This window comes from Crocodylus porosus, unplaced genomic scaffold, assembly GCF_001723895.1.
Source record: "Crocodylus porosus isolate Cpor-Errol unplaced genomic scaffold, CroPor_comp1, whole genome shotgun sequence".
In the NCBI taxonomy this organism is placed as follows: domain Eukaryota; kingdom Metazoa; phylum Chordata; order Crocodylia; family Crocodylidae; genus Crocodylus; species Crocodylus porosus.
This window is the reverse complement of record NW_017728886.1, coordinates 57,202,905-57,224,744: the sequence shown is the minus strand read 5'-3', so window position 1 is coordinate 57,224,744 and position 21,840 is coordinate 57,202,905. Positions and strand designations below refer to the sequence as shown.

The window sequence follows — 21,840 nt, the reverse complement described above, 5'->3', positions numbered from 1 at the left end:
TTTGTGGGCGTATTGTTTTCTCTGTTGTGGTTGGGAGTAATTTTCCCACAGTGTTATTTAGGGTTTGACCTTGGTTATTGATAAATGTTCACTGTGTAAATATATGTATATGATATTTAGTTTTATGTTTAGGTAAATTATAATTCAATAAACTGTAAATAATTAAGAGCATTGGCTTGGAGTTGACTCTATAGAGGAAAGAGGAACCTGTGCTCAAATCACTGGTGTCCTTCTCACAACACTGTTGCCTGCCTCATCTATCCCTTCCAATTAAGGATGGGCACACCCTTGGGTGTTCCCAGGTTACATTTGCATTCTAATATTTGATGTTTTAAATATTGTATTTTTATGTGTTATAACTTTTATCATGTTCCTCAGATTAAATTAAATTTGTATGGGGGAAGGAAAGGGGAAGGTGTCTGACAGCACTGTGTACGAAGCTGAAATCTCTGCCTCACACCCCTGCTGCTCTGACTGATTTAGGATTTGCATTCTGTAGCAAAGGTTTACACTGTTATTTCTGCTCTGCTTCTTTCACCCTCATGGTCAAAAGTCAATTTTCCTTTTTTCGTGAATACAGTACCAGTCATCCATTCCAAATTCAGTTTGTGTTCATTAAGAATGCAGAGAAGATAACTAAATACAAGCTAACTAAAACATAATTGTTTTAGTAAGAAGAATGAGCAGTAAGTTATAGCTATAAAATAGTACCTACAGCATGACTGCGAACCTTTGCCTCAAATGCTTCTAAGTACCTGACTAGATAGTGAATCTTCAAGCTGTTTCCCAGGCAGTTGCAGCCAGAGGTCCTTGTTCATGAAGTTTCTTCCCTCTGGCATGTGACAGACATAGATAGCTCACAGGCTTTCTTTCTTATAGGTTAGTATTTAGAACAACGCCTAAATAGCTTTTGTTGTATTCTCTCACCATTCAAAAACCTGTCCTGAGAGTGATTCATCCATCTCAGTAAAGAACTGAAAAGGTCCCTATCTGCTTACCATTCTAAATGTAAAAACTGCCACATAAGGACAGATGAAACTGCTGGAGTTCATAGATACTTTTGCACTGGGTTTGCTCTGTATTCAGCAGTGTGCCCAAGCTCATTAGCACAAGGTATTTCTGCACAAAGGGCACTACAATGCTGTTTACAACTCAAATATCTTGGTAGGTTTACTTCTCTTTGTACAATCCTGATGAAGTCAACTAGAAGAAGATTTGAAGGAAAAGAAAGATACTCCACTGTAAAAAATTATACTTGGTTTAGCAGCACAAGACCGTGAGTTTGTTTTGATGTGAGCGGGAGAGTAATTTCTCTTTGTCTGTAGTATACAGCTGTCTCTTCTCGGCTACAGTCTAAATTTAGGTTAAGAGCTGTCAAGAATGGACTTTATCTTCGCCAGAAAGCGTCTGTGCCACACTCATATCAAGGCTTGCAATATCTGTGGTTCTTTACCTCGCTCCCCACAAATCAAATAAATGCTCCAGTTCAGTCCTGCTGACTTGTATTTAAATAGCTGTGTGAAACAAACCTACTAGAAATTCTAGTCTATTTATTCCAAAATGGAGGAAATTTGAGACATTGGAAAAGCCTCTGTGTAAGGAATCTCGTTCTTGGAATTCAGAGTGAGGAATAAAAAGAGGCAGCAGCTGGTAAAAGTGTGGCAGTCTTGTACATACCCTGCCGTACAAGCATTCAGTTCCACAGTTTATGTATTAAATGGAATGTTCTACAAATAAAACAAACATTATTGTTTTTACTACTCAGCTGGTTTAATACAAGGTATCACATCTACTCAAAGAACCTTGCCTGCCTTAATACAATTGAAAAAATGTACCAGAGGAAATACCTTCCACTTCCCAGTATATCAGGAGCTCATTTGCAACAGGTACATGATTGCTGATTGTGTATTTGCCAGTCCTAGAATCGTCTTCATAGGTATGTCATGCAAATTTTGGGACTGCCTTTATAAGTGTCATATTAGCCTTAGTGCATTATTTTGTGCTGGCTCAATTTCTATTGATAAGGCTCAACACTGCCAACTGGCAAGATGCCAGCTTAGTGATAACCAGGACATTTCTGCTTGTTAGGGATAATCTGCATTTCTGCCCTTTTCTTTATCTACACAGACACTAAACTACTCCTGAAGGACTGGAACAAATTAATACTGATTAATGGAATGCTGCTTTGAATGACAATTAGCAAATACAACTAATGCTACCAAGTTAGTATAAAGCCCTTGCCAGGATGGTTTTGCACAGTGATTCTGAATGTTTGGAACAGACTGAGCCCTAGAACTTGTCTGGATCCTATGGCTAAAAATGTTTGCAGGAAATGACAGAATGTCCACAGAATGCCAAGAGAAGAACACGGGCAGCCATACCTAGTAGTTAGGACCAAGAACTGGAATCTGAATGGGAAGTCAGGACAGGATGATGGTTAAAATCTGGATGTCAGGAACAGGCTAGGATCAGGGGCAAACTGAAGTCAAGGAACTGCAATTCAAGTTGGGGCCAGGAAGCTGCAAATTAGGAACAACCCAGAAGTCAGGAGTTGAGAGTTGTTGCCTGGCTAGCCAAAGGTCAGAAACCAGACACAGGTAGCAGGGGTCAGTGCAGCTTATAAAGTTATTAGGAGACTTATTGTACAGACAGATCATCACTAGCTCCTCTACTGGTTTGACGCTGCTTGGCATGGGTCAGCTTCCTGCCAATTATACTAGCAAATGAATGGCTGCCAGAGGGATGATTCATCCCCAGTTAGGAACATTTATTGTAGGCCTAGATCTAAATGGGAGACAGTATAACAGTATGCATGGATCTCAGAAGTAAACTAGCAGCAGCAGAAAGGAGGAGTCTGAAGGAGGAACAGGAAATGAGGGGGAGGAGATAGGAAGAAGAGAGTTAGAGAGGCTAGGAAAGAACAGCAGGCCCTGTAACAGCTGTGTAAGAAACTGCTATAATAAAGACTGTTTATATCAAGTAGGGAACTACTCCTTGATTACCCAAACAAGGTCACATGAAACAGACAGGAGGGTGTTTGGATCTACTACAGGCTGAAGGCTGTCCCCAGCTGGCTCACAAAGAAAGGCTTTATTCTCCAGAGCAGTATATTTGGAACACAGCACTTATTGCAAAACCAGTAAGCCCCAATTTTCTGTCTGTCTTTAGAAGTGGATCAAAATAATACTGGGAATATTCCAGTGAACGACCATTTTACATGCTATGTGCAGGCATATCCAAAGTAAGACCAGAGGCCAGCCCAGTTCAAGTGCTGAGGGAGACACTTTTCCCTGGATGGATTTCTAGCTTGGATACATTTTGACCAAAGAAGGAATTTTGAAAAGGGTATTTTCCTCTTGAAGGGAAGCATAGCATCTGAGCAAGAATTACAATCTCCTGAACCACTTTTTATCACCCACAAGGAGATCTTGAGGTAGAACAGTTTAACATTTCTGAACATGATGAGGACTCATACTCAGAGTATAAGCTGAATTGGAGCCAGCATGTTGCATCATTGGTGTATTAATTCAATGCTACAAAGAATGTTTCTATAGGAATTGTATTATGCTTCAAGAGAACCCAAATTACCCTCAGACTTCTGCTTCGGTGTGTCAGCTGAATTAACCAATTACCTCAATTTATGCTTAGTTGCTCAACTAAGAGAGAAATTAAGAGATACTTACAACCCAATATAGTTCTAATTCATGACTCAGACAGAAATAAGTACCAACATGATCCTCAGCAACACGCTCTAGAGGAAAAAGTTCTGTTATGAAACTTGTGCTGCTGGAAAGCACAAGATGGAAGACTGACCTAAGGTATTACTTATGCTACTGCTAGTGGAAAAGTCAAAAGAACTCTGCTAATCTACAGGAGCAAACCTAGGATAAGATCGGTTCCAATAAAGGTAGGACCAAAGAATCTTCTCCTATCCATCCAGCGGTGCTTCCCAAACTTTTGATATCTGGGGCACTTTTTTTTCTGGATTAAAATTGGTGGTACACTTTGTTCACTAGTCCATGGACTGGATCCAGACCATGGACCCAATCCCATGCATAGTGCTGATCCAGGCATGGCCTGATCCCTTTGTATGGGGCCAATGTGTCTGGGACCTGATCCCTTTGTGTGGGTCTGGTCCAGCCATTCAAGGCCAGTCTGGTGGCCGTGGTTCTGGCATGGCTGGAACCTCATTTAGCTGTGTAAGGTTGGCCCAGCCAGGGTCTCATTCAGCCCATTTTTACAGCATATTTCTGTTGCTATTGTGAAACACTAGGGTGTTGGCACACCCTTTGGGAATCACTGACATACATACTGTCTCAAACAGTCTAACTTCAGCCCTTAGCAAGAAGAGCCTGCTGGAAAGAAACCACTGCTCAAATTTTGCAATAGAACTTCAGTGAATAATCAGGTTCTACCCTACGCATTCCCCAAAGAATCACCAATGATGCAAAGCAATTCAACTAACCTAGGAGGGTTGTTACAGCATCTAAGGTGCCCCAACGGTCACAGAAGCCTCTGGACTGACTTGACTTGACCCTATGCATGTAATTAGGAACATCTGTTTAATGAGGAGAATCCCATAATGTATCCTAGAATGTAAATCACATTAGAGCTTCAGTCTCTCACATCTTCTAAGAGCTCTGGCTCTTCTGTCTTAACGGCCATGGCAAATGCCTTTATGCCCACTGAGCTCACAACGATGTCCTCACTATGCCAGCCCAGAAAGAGAAGTCCATTCCACCTTTTTTACCAGATCTCTTTGAAAAAAGAAAGGATTTTGGCAAGACCTGTATGTTACTTGACAATGCAAGCACACATGCAGCTGATGATCTCCTAGAAATTCCAACATGAGAATAGGATACAGAAAGGACTGTGCCAATACATGAGTCTTTTAAGGGAAGTTTCACTGTCACTACTCTAAAAAACATTCCCATTTGCTCATGTAATCCTCACTCTCAATAGGCAGGGTTATCAGGATGGAAAGAAGGTTACTTACCATGGAGCCATGATAGTTAGCCAGGAACAGTACACTTACCTCACAGGCTTTTGGCAACAGTAGCAAGCTGTTTAAGACCCTCTGAAAATGAAGTGGAAATAATACAGGTAGTCTTCAGACTTACGACACAATTAGTTCCTGAAAACTGCATCTTAAGTCAAAACGTTGCAGCTCAGAACCAATTTTCTCATAAGAAACAATGTTATAAATGGGGGATTGGTTCCAGAACCAAGGCCCAATTTTCACTAAAAATACCCCAGAATTTTGTACTCGATCAATTATAGATAAATAATATAGCTACATCAATGTATTTATATTGTAAATCGATATGTATCGATTTGTAAGGACTTCTTTGAGGTGACTTTGCTGGACTTTTTGAAGAGTTCTTGGCTAGAGTCTTCTCAGGAATCTTGTCTGCAGGTTTTTCTGGAGTCTCGTCTGCTTTCTTAAAGAAAGTATCCAAGGAAGTTTGGACAGATGTTCTCCAGGGAGCTAAGCGACCTTGTTTTCTGGTGTGGCGTTGCATTGGATCAAGCATTGTAAAGTTGAAACTGATGTCATAAAGTTGAAGACTGCATGTATATGTGTAATTTGGCAGGAGGAGGAAGAGGGGGTGCAGTATGTTTATTAATGTTCTGTTTTGTGCTATAGAAGGAGATCTCAGGCACCAATTACTGACGTACTGTAGGAAGTGAAAAACCGAAGGCAGACAACTTTGGTTGAAACTCTGCATGTGGTTGCTTTGGCTGTAATGAAATATTGCTATCTTTATTGTGTGACTAAAGGGCAACAGAATTATGTAGGGCTCTTAATGTGTCCCAAGTGAGGATGTTAACACAAGAACTTTGCTTGTGGCCCACTGCATAGCTCTGCTTGTCCTTGAGAAGACAAAGAGAAAGAATCCCTAATAATGAGGACTCTTCTCAAGGGTCTTATATGTCACTGCACCTTGTTCACAGAATAACATGGCTCTACCATCCATCCAAGCAGCACTAGTAAAGTGGTAATCACTCTAGCTATAATAGGACCGTAAAGACCATGGAGCCTGGTCTTGCTATAGCCATATCAGGAGCCACATTAAGCACCTAATATATTAGGTTCACTATAAATATTTTATATATATCACTGTCTAATAATATATTAGACTCTCACTATAGCCACTTTAGGAGCCTGGCACCATGGTGAGAGGCAACAGAACTATATGAGGTTGCCTGGAAAGAGCAGGGTGGGGAAAAACAGTGCAAAGACAGTTATGGAAAATGGGCTAGAGATGGTGTCACAGTGCAAGGCAATGACAAAAAGATGGCATTACAACAAGAGGCAATGTAACTGGTGGGAGCACAGGTAAGGACACTAACAGAGCAGAGTCAGCTTTGTTTTCAGTCAGGCTGGGACATTGCTATCTATTCACTACACCCTGCTCAAGTTTGTCCTCAAGGAGAAAGGGAGTGTCAACAGGACATTTAGCCAGAACTTCTGATGGACAAAGGAATACAACCTGGGGTGTGGTACAGATGCCTGTTTTATTTATCTGCCTGCTCTATGTAGGGGTGACCTCTTGTTTTCCCTACTTCAGTTATGTTCCTGTTCACCTCAGTAACATCGTAACAACTTCTGTGAGAGAGGAGGCAGTGCCAGTTGTTTGCAGCGCCCAGGGAAGGTAGTTATTTATCCCAGATGTCGGGCTGGCCTCAAAATCGCAGCCTTACTCATTTTAAAGGGAGCTGCTTTACACTTGACTCTGGCCCTTTCAGCTGCTGCTGGTGGAGGGATTCACTGCCATGGGAGGAAGTCAGCATCAGTGCATAGCTGGCACCTCCTGTTCTGCCCTTTTTAGCCTGTGTCCAGTGGGGCAGGATTCCTCTGTCTGCAGCTGCGGCAAGCGGCTAGCGTAGCCAAGTCCACTTATAATAAGTAGAATTGGGCTTCTTTTTAAAAAGTCGCTTTAATTTTTTGAGAGATGGGCTGATAAGCGCCCCCATTCCCCTCCCTTTGAAGTGGGTTGGCCTGGTTTTTAAAGGTAGTACCTTTTTTTTTTCTTTCTCTTGACTTGGCAACACAGCAAGCAGCACTGCAAAGCCTAAATATAGAGAAGCCAGGCTCGGCCTGGGAGGCCATTCCCTTCCTGTCACGAGCGACGTCCTCCTTCTCTAGGCTCAGGGACTCATTTTTCACAATGGGTTTGGCTGAACCCGACTTCAGGGCCAGCCGCTGCCTGACGGGTGTTCCAGCCCTCACAACCGTCAGCGCTAGCGGCCACGAACTACAGGCGAGTCCCGCGCGCCCCCTACGGGCCCGGGCCCGGCCCCGCCGCACGCCAGCAGCGGGAGAGGAGGGGAGGGGCGACTCGCAACCTTGGTCCCACCCTTGCCTTTAGGAGGAAGGCAGGGCCATAGGCCAGGCCGCAGCCCCGCCGCGCAGGCGCAGTGACGGTAGCACCCAAGCCCCTCCTCTCCGGCCCTCACTCGCGCCGTCGGGATGCCGAAGCTGAGCAAAGAGGCCAAGCAGCGGCTGCAGCAGCTTTTCAAGGGTGGCCAGTTTGCCATCCGCTGGGGTTTTATCCCCGTCGTGCTCTACCTAGGTCAGTCCCACCGCCGAGTCGCGGGCGGGCGTCAGCCCCGGCTGGCCCTGGATCACCCAGCCAGTCCCCGGGGCAGCCCGAGGGCGCGCGCGGGCATGGGAACGCCCCGCAGGCGGGGTAGGGCGGGCGCTTACCGGCCGCTGGAGAGAGCGCAGGGTCTCCTGCAGCCGCCGGGGAGAGCTGCGCATGCGCTGCGCTCGACCCCGCCCCTCAGCCGTTGTAGGGGGGTTCTAGAACGGGAGGGGGGGCGTCCAACGGCCGTTGGAGCCTGCGCGGGGCGGGGTCTCTTCGCTCCGGTCACGCGTGGGGCAGGGCGGTGGAGCGCGCACGTGCCCTGTCCCGAGCGCCCCATGGCCTCAGCTTCTCCCGAGCCTAACACAAGGCCTTCTCTTCACTAAAATCCTAGCTCTGGTACTTTAAGGCCTTGGATTGGGGAACCAGCGGGTGGTTGAGAGAGAGCGCTGCAGAGCGGGGGTTCCCAACCATCTTACGTTGAGGACCTCCAGTGACCGGCATACTCCAGGCAGGCAGCCAGCCCTTTTTTATACTCAGTCACTTCTGGTCCAGCAGCCAATCCTGCAGACTGGTGGCCAACCGTTTGAGGTCAGGGGGTTGGGAACCGCTGCTCCAGAGGCAGGAGTTTCTCCTGCACAAATGTCAATGTATTCAGCAGGCACCACTTCCATACCTGGTTACCTTGCAGCCAGTCTGGCTCCCTGTTCCGATGATAAGACAGTCCAGGGTCTCACTGGGACATTCAGGGCCGTTGTCATGCTTTTTGTTACTTATGCATGCTTTAGTTGTACCCTGTTTGCTCTGTTACTGGCTCTTTATAGGTGATTGGCATAATTGAGTCCTTGCCATTGGGTATGGGTTTTTTTTTTTAAACCCTTTATGTTTAAAGGGCTGTTGGTTGTAGCTGTGCTGGCCTAAGGCAGGCATGGGGAACCTCCAGGCTACCTGTCAGCTGTGGACTCTATTTCCCAGGTGCCCCTGCCCACATGGCTTGTGCCAGTCTCCATGGAGGCCTCAGTTGTGCCGGCAGCACGCACAGCAGAGCAGTGCATGCGGCTGCTCCGGAGCTGGGAACGTGGGAGAGGGGCAGCTTGCTCCAGAGCTATGGTTTGTAGCCTGCACGCTCCAGGCAGGGGTGCACATGCAGGGGATTGTGACTCTACCCTGGCTCTAGACAGGCTGTCACTGCTGCAAGGAGCTGGGGCAGAGCCACAGTCCCCTGCATGCGTGCCCCTGCTTGGAGCATGCAAGCGACAGGTCGCGGCTCTGCCCTTGCTCTGGATCCCATGTTCCCAGCAGCTCCGGAGCAGCTCTTTGCTCTGCTGCATGCGCTGCTGGCATGGCTGAGTCTGGGGTCTCCATGGAGACTGGCACAAGCCATGCAGGCAGGGGTAACTGGAAAATGGAGTTCCTGGCTGACTGGATCCGGCCCATGGGCTGGACATTCCCCATCCCTGGTCTAAAGACATAGGCTCTTTGGGTAGATATGGTATCTCTTATTAGACCAACTAGTTGGAAAAATTATTCTTTGCAATCTTTCAGGCACAAACACCCAACATACCCAGACTAGCATACTTTTTCTGTTCTTTTTTTTCTTTCTGAACATCTTCTCACTGCACTGGTTAAAGTTTCTACTATGACCAAACTTGCAGCTGCTTTGCTTAGCTTTAACTGGTAAGTAGTAGCTTTTTAGCAAGCTCAGTTGCTATGCAGTGCTTCTCAGGAGTGGACACTAACTCCAGTAACAACATCTGAGTGTGGAGCAGCGATTCTCTGCCAGGTTTCTGCAGCAGTGCCCTGGACAGCCTTTTGAGGGAGCCATGGGGTGCCACATCACTCTTAGGTTTGCAGACACCTACACACAAGTCACAAGCTAAACCCAAAAATTTTGAATGAGAATCAATAGTGTCACAAACATTCGGCCCTGCTATGGGATTTCCAACTTCTTTGCAACAGAAGACTTGCTCAGTTGTTTTACTGTAGTCAAAAAATGAGCCATTGCTTTTGAAGCAGTGCCATGGGTCTATAAAGTTTGAGAGCCACTAATGTAGAGCAACATGGACGTAACTAGTTTGTGATGGAGCAGGCAGTTGAATCCAGAGTCAAGGCATGGGGTTGAGCATAGGACTAGATTGCACATTAAGCATGTAAAATACTTGCAAATGAGTATAAGCTGCATGCTCTGTTATTAGAGTAGTTTAATTTCCTGTTATGACACATCAAAGTAAACTTAATTTTTAATTTAAATGATTAACCTAAAACTACTTGCACTTTCTGTTTGTAGAAAACAGTTGTACAAGTGGAAGAGAAGATGGAGTGCAAAAGTAGCAAATATCACTTTTGTGCTTCTGACTCTGGAGCCACTACTGCTATTCTACTATGCGAGCTGCTTTAATAGTCTGAAGGGGCTAAATTTTCTGTGCAGTTTAGGGGCATCTTGGTTATATCCCTTCTGGCTGGGCCACCTTTGCTGGCATTGATACTGGGAATATTATAGAAACTTCTATGGGGTGATCCTTCGAGAGTCCTATATAGTGCTGTGATGCTCAGACTCCACCAACAAGGAGTGGAAAGTGGCAGTGACCAAAGGGCTTGGCCCTAATATAGTTTGTTACTTGGTAAACCAGACAAACTAGGACTTGTTTGTTTGTGTCAAATAGAAAGTAAACCATACTTGGACATAAAATTAATTGGGAATTTTTTTGATGGATTGGTTTAATTGAATTTTAGGGAGGAAAGGTCTAATTTTGATGACTGTTTCGTTGGGACGTTTTCTCGGGCACAGGATAGAATGTCATGAGAGCGAACTATTCAATTAGGAAAGGGAAGACCCAGGGTCAAGTGTTGGCTCCAAGTCATGTAGAACCGGATGGGGATGTTTTAGTTTCTCCTGTTGGCAATATTCCATTTTGTTTAAATATTTTAAATATTCATTAGCCTACAGAAGGGGAGAGGTTGGTATGTAGTCTAGCAGTTAGGCATTTCTGTAGTGTGTGAGAGACTCCTGGTTCAGGTACCTGCTCTGAATTCTGTCTTGCTCATCTTACACCTGTTTGAAGTGATAACTTTTCTTTCATTTGTTAAGTAGTTGTTAGCTCCAGTACTTGTGAACAATATCCTTTTATCTTGTTTTATTTGTGAAAAGTACTGGAAACACAAGTTGTGCCCAAATACCATGTTAAATGTATTTTCTTATGAATCTTTTAAGTAGATCATTTTCACTGTTGTCAGATATTTCTGAAGGTTACTTCCATTTACATTTTTTTACGTTTCAACTTTGTAACCCTATCAATATGTCCATTACAACTGTTCAAATATATAGTAAACATATTTATAAGTAGTTTCTCAGTCTCCTACTCCAGGGGTACTCAGTCTGCAGCCTGCCGGAAGTGGTATCTAGCCTGTAGAGCTCCACATGTGCCGGAAAATTTGGCATTGGGAGTGGTGGCAATTAATACGGCCACCCTCCCTCGCTGCCAAATTCTCAAACTCCAAGCTGCTTCCCCACCATGTGGCTGGATCAGGGCAGAACGGTCAGGTTCAGCCACTTCAACTTCCTCCCCTCCACTGTGCCTTACTCCTTCTCCTCATACCCCCACTGTCTATGGGGCCAGGTTGAGGCTGAGCTGTCCCATGCCCTCTTCCATGTGGCTGGATGGAATTTTACCATGCCCATCAGCTGGATCTGGGCTGATTAGGCACTGCCATCTGGCCCACTGTGCACCAGTGTCCAACTCTAAAGAAGTTACAAAATATGTTAGTTGTCAGTTGGAGAACAGAATTATAAAATTTCAGTTTGAAAAGTCAGAGTTTTAAAACTGCAAGTTATTAACAGTGGTCAGAAAAGAAATCTTAATAGCTGTCCTGCCTGCTATAATATAATATAATTACCTTTTTTATTGCTAAAAGTGCATCTTTCTTTAGGATTATACATTTTCTGTAGGCAGTTTCATAAAATGTTCAGTGTTTAAATGTTGAGCACATCCTCGGCATTGAAGGATTATTTCAAAAGAAGCCTTATGAGGTTCAGTAAGTAGAACTGCAAACTCCTGCACTTAGGGCAGAACAATCCTTGGCTAAAGAGGGAAATCCAGGGGAGCCTAAGGGCAAATGAATGTTGTTTTTTTGGACTTTAACAAGGCCTTTGATACGGTATCTCATCCTATTCTCATAAATAAATTAAGACGCTGTGACAGATGATTACATGAGGTGGTGGGTGGCGAATTGACTTAGTGGTTGTACCCAGAAAGTGGTGGTAGACGGGTCGGTATTGACCTGGAGGCATGCGGGTAGTGGGATCCCATGGGGTTCAGTCCTTGGACCTGTACTCTTCAATGTCTTCATCAGTGACTTGGATGTGGGTGTGAAGTGTACTCTGTCCAAGTTTGCAGATGTTACTAAATTGTGGGGCGAAGTGAACACAGCAGAGGGTGGGGAATGATTGGAGGCAGACCTGGGCAGGTTAAAAAGGTGGGCAGTACACAATAGGATGCAGTACAACAAGGACAAGTGCAGAGTGATGCACCTAGGGTGCAAAAATATCCAGCACATATACTGACTGGGAAGTGACCCTTTCACCAGCATAGAAGTGGAAAGGGATCTCTGAGTCGTAGTGGACTCCCAAGACGAACATGAGTTGTCAGTATGATGAAATCATCAGCAAAGCCAGCTGTACTTTATCGTGCATCAGCCATGACAAATAGATCCAAGGAGGTGATACTTCTCCTCTGTGCGGCATTGGTCAGACCACATTTGGAGTACTGTGTCAGTTATGGGTGCTGTACTTCAAGAAGGATGCTGATAGACTTGAGAACGTCCGGAGGAAGGCAGCTCGTATGGTTAGGGGCTTGCAGGACAAGCCCTATGAGGAGAGACTGAGGGACCTGGACCTCTTCAGCCTCTGCAAGAGAAGGCTGAGAGGTGATCTTGTGGCTGCTTACAGATTCGTTAGGGGGATGCAGCAAGGGATTGGAGATGCTCTGTTCACCAGGGCGCCTCTTGGGGTAAAAAGGAATAAAGGTCTAACTGACAGAGAGCAGATTTAGGCTAGATATCATGAAAAACTTCATGGTAAGGGTGGCCAAAATTTGAAATGAACTTCTAAGGGAGATGGTGCTCTCCCCTACCTTGTGAGTCTTTAAGAGAAGGCTGGATAGGCATCTGGCTGGGGTCATCTGACCCCAGCACTCTTTCCTGCCTAGGCAAGGGGTCAGACTCGAAGATCTGTTGAGGTCCCTTCTGACCCTAGCATCTATGAATATATGAACCTATGAATTCAATGCATCTGTACAGGTTGGAGACTGACTGTCTAAGCAAGCAGCTGCTCTCCAGGAAAGGACCTGGGGGTTACAGTGGACAATAATGAGCCAGCAGTGTGGCCTTGTTGCCAAGAAGGCTAATGGCATACTGGCCTGCATTAGTAGAAGCATTGCCAGCAGATTAGGGGAAGTGACTATTTCCTACTACAGACAGGATGTAGACCGGGGTGGGCAATTATTTCAGGCGGACAGCTGCATACTGAGTTTTAGCAAGCCATCAAGGGCCAAATGACAGGCAGCCAGGGGCAGATAAATACTAATTATCTAAATTTTTTAGGGCCCCCACAAGCCGGATAGAATGGACTGGCCCACAGCCCCCAGGCCAGGTGACCAGCTTGTAACCGGGCCCCGCTGCCAGCCTGGCAGTGGGGCTGGGTTACAAGCTGGTGCTGAGCGTGGGGGCGGCGGGGGGGGACAACCCCTCTCCACCCCTCTCCACCCCACCCCATGCATGGCACCCCACGCTGCAGCCATTCGCAGCCTGCCTGGGACTCCCCGTGCCTGCTCCAGATAACCCCGCATGGGCTGCAAGTGCCTGCAGCAGGCAGCACCAGCCATGGGGCGGGCAAGGGGCCACTTTTCTCCACACAGGGAAGAAGCCCAGGGAAAAGCTGAGTGTGGAGAACAGCGGCCCCTCCCCCGCCCCATGGCTGGCACTCCCTGCTGCAGCCGCTCACACGGGGCTGTCGGGAGCAGGCACAGGCAGCCCCACGCGGGCTGCGAGCAGCTGCAGTACGAGGTGCTGAACAAGGGGTGGGGAAGGGGCTGCTTTCCTCCATCCCTCACTCCTTCCCTGCCCAGGGTCCCCCTGCTCTTCTCCCCCACGCTTACCTGCAGTTCCAGTGCAGGGCAGCCACCTGCTCCCAGGCCAGAAGCCCAGCAGGGGCTTCCAGCAGGGCTGGGCAGGCCCTGCTGTTGTTGGAGCCCACTGGGCTTCCCCTGGGTCCTACTGCCCTTGGTTCCTGTCATTTTTTTTACAGGAATCAAGGGCAGAGAAATAATAATCATTTTTTAGAGGTCCAGTGGGCCAGATAGAATGGCCTCATGGGCTGTATTTTGCTCACCCCCAGATTAGATAGTTGGGGATAGTCCTGCTCTGAGCAGGGGGTTGGCTTAGATGACCGCTTCAGGTCCCTTCCAACCCTCATTTCCTATGATGCTATGAATAGTAGTTCAAAATGAGAAGTTGAAGGGCAAAATTTTGGTTTCCACTTGCGTCTAGTGGGATTTTAACATGTAAATCAGCATTTTAAAACAACTTTCTTTTTGCTTTTGACCCAATTGAATGCAAACCAAATAGGTCTAAAATCAAATGTAGGAATACTGGTTCATGTCTTCCCTTGAATAACTAGCCATAATGCGAAATAGAAAATATGGCAACTGAAAATAGTTTAGATTCTTTTTTTAGTTTTCATTTGAGATCTTTTGGTTTGGTTGTTCAAATCCTGCTTAAAAGCCCCTGGAAGAAAATGGAAATGTTTCTAATTGGCTTTAATGTTTTGGGGATCAGGCAGATCCTCACTAATTTATCTAGTAGAAAGGGTTATATGAATTAATCACTTGCTAAAACTGAACAGACTCCTCATATCAATTAATACCAGACTCCTCATGCGTACAAATAAAATTTGGGGGAGTATCATGGCTTGTGATAGAGGTTATATGGGATTATATTTCCCTCTTCATAACCTAATCCTGAGTGACCTTTTTATTTCCTTCTCTTTCAACCCCCCGCCCCCTCCAAATCTTGTTCCATGACATGGCCCTGGTGAAACAGAATTTGAAAGGGAGCTCCAAGGGATTTTCCCAGTCCTTTTTTGTAGACTGAAGTAACTGTCTCCTGTTTCTTCCTTACCCACATCATGACTAACATGCGGCCTGTGTATACTAATTAAAACATGCTAAGAAGGACTTGTTCTAAATGTAGTGGTGCTTTCTGAACAAGACAGAGTGTATGTAGTTTTAGCCTGTGTTGTAGAGGCTGTCCCCTCTCAAGCAGCTAATCACTTCTGAATTTTTGTGCAAATGGATTAGTCAGTCTACTAAAATAATACCAAAAAGAAGTATTGTGTGTAATATCAATGAGAATAATGTCAGATTTCTGTTCTGACATTGTCAAAGGACTTTGTCAACAAACACTGCTTATATAGTTTTTGTGTTGGATAATTAGATCAAGAGGAAATAAATCCAATCTTGCTTTGGTTTTGATTAGCTGTTGATATGCATACGTAAATATATTTGTATTTTTTCAGGTTTCAAGAGAGGTGCAGATCCTGGAATGCCTGAACCAACCATTATGAGGTATATGTACGTTGTAACTACACATGCAAGAGCAGTGAACTAAAACAAAAATTTAGACTTCTTTTAAGCAGAGGTTGTCAACACATGGCTCAAAGATGGGTTCAGCTGCCAGAGCCACTGAGTAAGGCCTGCAGAGCCCACAGGCTTTACCTATGTCTGCTTCAGAGCTAAGCTGCAAGGAGCTGTGCTGGGCAACTTCAAGCTGTGCCGTTGTCATTACTGCTTCTCCCAGCTTCCCCTCCAGCTGAGGCCTGGGTGCAGCTGCTCGCTGGTGGGGTGCTGTGCTGGGACTGGCAACTGTAAGCTGCACCCACCCTGCTGTCACTTCTCCCTCACCCCCCACAAGGGCCCTACTGCAGCATTGTTAGAAATGTTCTAATGGCCAAAGAGAAACTCATACTGGCTGTCCATCTAAAATGGAGATTTCCAGTTTTCTGACTGTCCAATTGTGCAGAATACTGTTCAGCTATCCTGGTAAATGAGAAGAAAGATTTGTGCAGCAAAAGGGGTGGGAGAGTATTTCTCAGTCAGTCCACTAACTGAAAGTTGTTTTTTCTTTCTTTTTTAAGAAGGGAAAAACACTTTAGAACGCATCGCTATCCACCTCTTAAATCTTGTGTGGATGTAGAAGTTTACTACACTATTAGAACTCTATTGGCTCTTCTCTTTCTTAGTATAACTCCTTTGTGTGAGCTGTTCCTGCACCTCTGAATTTCTCTACTGCCTTCTTGTCTAGATTAAAATAATGTTCTGAGATGGGGATTGTCATGCACAGCAGATAGAATCTCTCCTCCAAAGAGTTATGCTGACTTCAGAGCCAACTTGTCCTGCACTCGGTTAGTCTAAGTAGCATACGGTGCACTTGTTTCACAATGGGAAAATTATCCAACCTGTGGGGATGGGTGGCTGATCTCCAGCTCATTACAACTGCTGTCACTGTTGAAACTCCATCCTGAAACTGTGACCAGGATCTTCTAAATCATGTAGTTTAACCAAAATAGTTCAGGTTCTGTTAGCAGAAGTGGGTGTCTTTTGTTATGGCTTTTCTGTGGCAGTAAAACCCATCACTTTTATCAACTCCGCAGGTCATAAAGTGATCAATGTGGCCCCTTTAACAACTGGTGCCTCAAGATGCATCTCTGTACCCTCCCAGAATAACTGCAGTACTGGACTCTGTCAGAAGTAGTATATATAGAAGTAGTATATATGCATACTCTGGCTCTTCCTTGTGACAGCTGATGTTTAGATCCTAGGTCCTGTCAATTTCAGGGGTAGTAGTAAAGTTAAGGAATTCTGACTAACAATCTAAGGAATTCATCTTGATCCCAACAGGCTCAGGGCATCTTAATGAAAGCAAATTCCTGAGCAGAGGCTGAGGGCACACTCTGAGTACTTGTATTAGGGTATTAGAAAAATAGTGCTAGTAGGAACTTTATACTGTTGTATAGTTCATTCCCTTACTCAGGGCAAAATCATCCCTATCTAAACCACCTGAAGCAAAATAGTTATCCAACCTATACTTACAACTTCCTATAAGGGAGATAGGTAATCTTTTTCAATGCTTAATCATCCTCATGTTTAGGAAGTTCTTCACGATATTAAAGATAAAACTTCCTAATTGCAATTTAAATGTTACTTGTCCCCTGTGAACATAGGGAACAGTCAATTTCTATATTGTTTACAATAACCCTTAATGCATTTAAAAACTTAGTCCTTCCTTCATCTTTTCTTCGAAAAAATTGGAGCTGTTTAGTTTAATCTTTCCTTGTATCTCATAATTCTATGCCTATGATACATTTTGTTGCTTTCTGGAGTGTGAAAAGCTGAAAACAGGTCAAGGTATTGCCCTGAGGAGTACACATTTCATTCATAGACAGTGCTTTGCAAACCTTTTTAGGCCAGGGAAGCCCAGCCCCCAGGCTAAATCCAACCTGCAGAGCCATGGCATCTGGGCTTCAGGGCTCCCCATAATTTGAGAAATTTGGCAGTGAATGAGCAGTGGCAGTTAATACGGCTGCACCTCTCCTGCTGTCAAATTCGCAAGCCCCACCTGGCCAGATTGAGGCCAGGCTATGCCTCTTCCCCTCTCCCCAGCCCTTCCCTCAGTGAGGCCAGATTGGGGCTGAGCTATGTCCTTTTCCCCCTGCACAGCTGGATTGAGGCAAAAAGGTTGAGCACCACTGTTTTAGGCTATGCATTTGGAAGAAGATGCAGATAGGAAACACTGGGAGCGTCTATGCATTCATTAACATGCCTTAGATACTGCGCATTTAGTTTAGTACTTGCTTAATAAAGTACTAACTGGATGTGCAGTAATGCTGGCATATGGTTATTTGTGATGCTTACTACGTGTTAGCCTAATAACACTCTACAATAGGCTGTTAGCATGGTACTGTGCAGTGTTACTAGGCTAAAGTGCAGTAAGTATCTCATGTAGACTCATCTACTGATTTGGAATATGGCAGGTTCCCACAGGTTTCTAGAGTAGCCTTCAGATCTTGTGAGGTAAATTGGAAAACACTTGTATTATGTTGGTAAGGCCCCCTATGTTAGAAAGTCTATTCTAGTGCTATCCAAACAAATATTTCATCCTTGGATTTTCCTTTGACCAAGATAGGACAATCTGAATAGACTTCAGTTTGGAGTTAAGCACTCAAAATTCAGAAAGTGGAAGTTAAGGTTAGTTCTTCATGTATGTGTGATAATAGGATCATTGTATGATCACATTTATCTAACTTGTTTAGTAGGCTTACTTGTCCTTCTGAACAGGCTCAGGCCAGCTTACAGAAAGAGGGAATGAAATAGCATGGCGCACTGTTTTTATAAAATAAATAATTAGATGTTATTGAGTATCATTGATTATTAATTTGATTCAGTATGAACTTGACATTTTGAAATTAAGTGCATTCTTTATTAAAATTTTCCTCTGCTCAGGGTGGATAAAAATCAACAATTAAAAAAAAAAAAGGGATTCTTTTTATTTAAATTAGATGTTTTTATTTAATTGTATTTTTTGTTAAGATGCTTTAAAAAAACAAAACTCGTATAAAGATAGTTTTAATTTAAAACACTTTAATTCTCTGCAAGTTTGTGTGCACAAGTCGAGCCCTTACCTTTCTCTAAAAGTGAAAAGTTTCAGGAAGTTAACTGAGTAAAAGATATCAAACAGTGATTAAATCAAGACTTCCTGACCAGTGACTTAAATAGATTTGATTTAAATCAAATCCACCCTGCCTCTGCTGCATTTATGTATACTAATTTCTTATTGCATGGTGCTGATATCCTGGCATTGGTAGTATTTTTATAGTTATCTCTACTTTTTGATTTTATTGAAGTGTGTTTGTAAAGATTCAGGTTTTCATAGAATCATAAAAAATTAGGGTTGGAAGGGACTTCAAGAGGTCATTTAGTCCAACCCCCTGCTCAAAGCAGAACTATCCCCAGTTAGCTCTTTCTAGCCAGGGCTGTGTTGACCCGGGCCTTAAACCCCCCCAAGGATGGAGATACCCCCACCTCCCTGGGTAACCTGTTCCAGTGCTTCACCACCCTCCTAGTAAGAAAGATTTTTTTTAACATCCAACCTAAACTTCCCTTGCTGCAACTTGAGACTATTGCTTCTTGTTCTGTCATCTGTCACCCTGCGAATAGTTAGTTCAGGGGTGGGCAAAATGGCAGATCCAGCCAGCAGCTGGCTTCCATGGAGACCCTAGTAGCAGCGGCACCCTGACAGCATGGAGCCAGGATGTCCATGGAAACTGGCCTGAGCAGCGCTGGCAGGGAGAGCAGCTGGGTGGGGAGCTGCACCTGGGCTAGGGCTAGGATTTTGCAGTGGTGATAGCATGGTTCAGAGCTGAGCGGAGCTGTGATCTACTGCCTGCACGCCCCTGCCTGAGGCATGTGGGCAGTGGATCACAGCTCTGCCAAGCTCTGGACCACGCTGTCACTACCCCAGGATGCCAGTCTTAGAGCAACTCCCCACCCAGCTGTGCTCCCTGCGAGGGATGCTGGGGCCAGTCTCCACGGAAACCCTGGCCTTGTGCTGGCACCCTCCTGCTGCTCTTGGAGTCTTTATGGAAACTGTCCTCAGCACCATGGCCAGGGGCTACTGGGAAATGGAGTCTGTAATGGGTCCAACCCTGGTTTAGCTCCATCCTCTTTGGAACCATGCTTCAGGTAGTTAAAGGCTGCTATCAAATCCCCCCTCAGTCTTCTCTTCTGCAGACTAAATAAGCCCAGTTTACTCAGCTTTTTTTTTTTTAGTTTTTTGTGTTTTTGTTTTAGTTTTCCATGTAAGAGACTTGAAAGTGAAACTGCATTTACTTCTCCTTTTCATGATGGAAACTTCAGTTATTCCTTGGTAGGAAATATTGCATCATCTATCAATTTTGTTGCTAAAGACAATGACAGCTTAAACTTTTATATGTAAAAGATGTTAACTCTGTTAGCCTCCCTCTATTTAAACAGTAGGGGAATTCCATTTTCAGGAATCTGTGATGTAGAAAAGCTTTTGTTGAAATCTGAGCCACCTTTTCAAACTTGGAATTTCCACTGCCTGCAAGTTTTAATATGTACCCCAAAGCAGGATTCCAAAACTTCGGATGCTGAGTGATGAACTGCCTTCAGCTAGCCAATAGGAAATTGAACTCCATCGATTCTCTAGATTCTAGACAACTCTTTCGACGCAAAGTCCAAAGTACCAAGTTGTCTAAGGGTAGTTGTCTAATTGAGCACGATGTGATGATTATGGTGTACACATTACACATATTAACCTCGTGGTTAAATCACTTGCCCAGGAAAAGCATAGGCCCTCCTCAGCTTGAGGAGATGCAAAGCCACATCTCCCAAGAGAATGCTGTTACTACCATACTATGGAATAACATTCACCCTTCCTTGAGGCTGGGTTACTGTGCAGCCAAGAATTCAAGAATTATTCAGCCAGAGAAAAAATAAGGGAGCATGCCTATAGTCTAATGATGAGGAAATTCCTCTAGAAGGGTGAGAGAAAGGAGAGTCTTAGGTTCTGATCCTTTCTCCAAAATTTATTTTTCATTTTATATGTTGATTGTCTCATGTAAAGTTCTTGAAGTCCTAGGAGCAGGGACCAGACTGCAGAACTCCCACTCCTGCTGTACTTTTGCTTAATTAAATGTACCTTGGGTAGGCTTAGAGCATGTGTAATGGATCAGACCTTTTGGGTCACTAGACAGTGTTTTGACACTGCCTCATGTCTGTTCTGGATTGCAGCTGAGTTTAGCTTGGAGCTGGATGCAGTAGCTGCTCAGGTTGCTTTTGTACCTGTATGGGAATCTGAGAATCTTTGCCATCAAAATGTGGGCACCAGATGACTTTAGGTGCCCCAGCGCATTGTGTGGCCACTAGAGCAAAGGCATTCTTCATTATTTTTGTGACTTGGACACCTAAATTCTGCCAGACCTAGTTAAGTGTATATTTTACCGGGTTGGATCTGACACAGATGGTCTCCACAGATGTTTTTACCTAACTAGCCCTTTGAAGTCATTTTCTCAACTTAATATGCGTAGATACATAGTAGGAGTAAAATAGTACAGGTTTCCCTCACTAACTGCTGTGATTAAGTTCCTGAAAGTTCCTATGTTTGGCAAAACTGTGGTTGGCAAGACAAAAGGTTTATGGGGAAAAATGGCAGGTGGCGGGCTGATGCGCGACTATGGAAAATTGTGGTTACTCAAAACTGTATACCGTGGTGGTCAAAATGGTATCTAGAATATTAAGCATGGATACTCAGAACTGTGGTTGGCAAGGGAAACCTATATGCCTCATAACACAGTTTGTTTTCTGATATGAATCCACTGAAAAGAAAGTAAGGCAAATTGCTCTACCCCTGGGCCAACTCCTCCTGAGCTGTACCTGGCAATTCCCTTGAGGAGCTTTTCTGGTTCTCCCCTCCCTGTCCATTGCCAAGCTGATTACTTTATCCTCCAATCTGTGGCTGTGCAAATGTTCCTGAGAACTGCTAGCACACTGTTCCTGTCCTGCGTGCACCAAACCACATGCACCTTGCAGACTGTGTCTTTGCCTCATGTTTCTACATGCTGCAGTTCTCTAGGCTGGGAAGGCCTATCTATGGAACTCCATCCATGGAGTTGGGTGAGCCCTTTGATCACCACTGCCTCCTGCTTTAAGTTGCCTTGAGTCTGGGGTGTGTAGGCAGCGGAAAACTCCAGGTTCTTGTGGGAAAGGCTGGTCCTGTCTGAGCTGAATTGAAAACCAAAGTGAAATGAGTACTGTATGGTGAAAAAATACCAGGGTGAACAATACTTTTGCTGTATTGTTTCATCCCTGCTGTCCAGCATAAGCTATGTATCTGCTTTCTTCGGTATGAACATTTATATCAACTCGTGATGCTAAAGATCTGACTTTTTTTCCTTTTCTTCCAGTCTTCTTTGGGGATGAAAGATTTGGCTCTACAGTACTGTAATCATTTGATGGGCAGAAAAAATGAACATTCCACAGGATAAGGAGAACATTTGCCAATAGCACCGACTAGCTTGTATAGCATCCTGAGGACATAGATGTACATAAGACAAAATGTATTTCTACTGATGTAATTTATTTGCTTTGCACTGTAGTTAAATAAATACACTTTGATTCAG

General features: G+C 44.6%; 1 protein-coding gene and 1 long non-coding RNA gene across 3 annotated transcripts in view; one reads left to right on the top strand and one right to left on the bottom strand.

The window, feature by feature from the left end:
- LOC109309677 overlaps positions 1-7,794 on the bottom strand; it is a 15,084-nt gene extending 7,290 nt beyond the window's left edge. Inside the window, exons 1-2 of one of the 2 annotated variants that reach the window (XR_002101007.1) lie at positions 7,712-7,794; positions 5,036-5,077 (exon numbers count right to left, since the gene is read on the bottom strand). This is a non-coding gene — a long non-coding RNA (uncharacterized LOC109309677). The remainder of the gene's footprint in view (positions 1-5,035; positions 5,078-7,711) is intronic. The other variant, XR_002101004.1, reaches the window with a different exon arrangement.
- TOMM7 (translocase of outer mitochondrial membrane 7) lies at positions 7,389-21,840 on the top strand. Its single transcript, XM_019534482.1, has 3 exons — positions 7,389-7,577; positions 15,160-15,208; positions 21,625-21,840. Exons 1-3 carry the CDS (start codon positions 7,475-7,477, stop codon positions 21,638-21,640), a joined length of 168 nt encoding a protein of 55 aa, XP_019390027.1. The 5' UTR covers positions 7,389-7,474; the 3' UTR covers positions 21,641-21,840.

What these genes read in the sequence shown, in the direction of transcription:
- TOMM7 (XM_019534482.1), top strand. Translation starts at nt 7,475, where the DNA reads ATGCCGAAGCTGAGCAAAGAGGCCAAGCAGCGGCTGCAGCAGCTTTTC. An exon ending in CCCCGTCGTGCTCTACCTAG is followed by an intron (nt 7,578 to 15,159) that starts GTCAGTCCCACC and finishes GTATTTTTTCAG; the next exon opens with GTTTCAAGAGAGGTGCAGAT.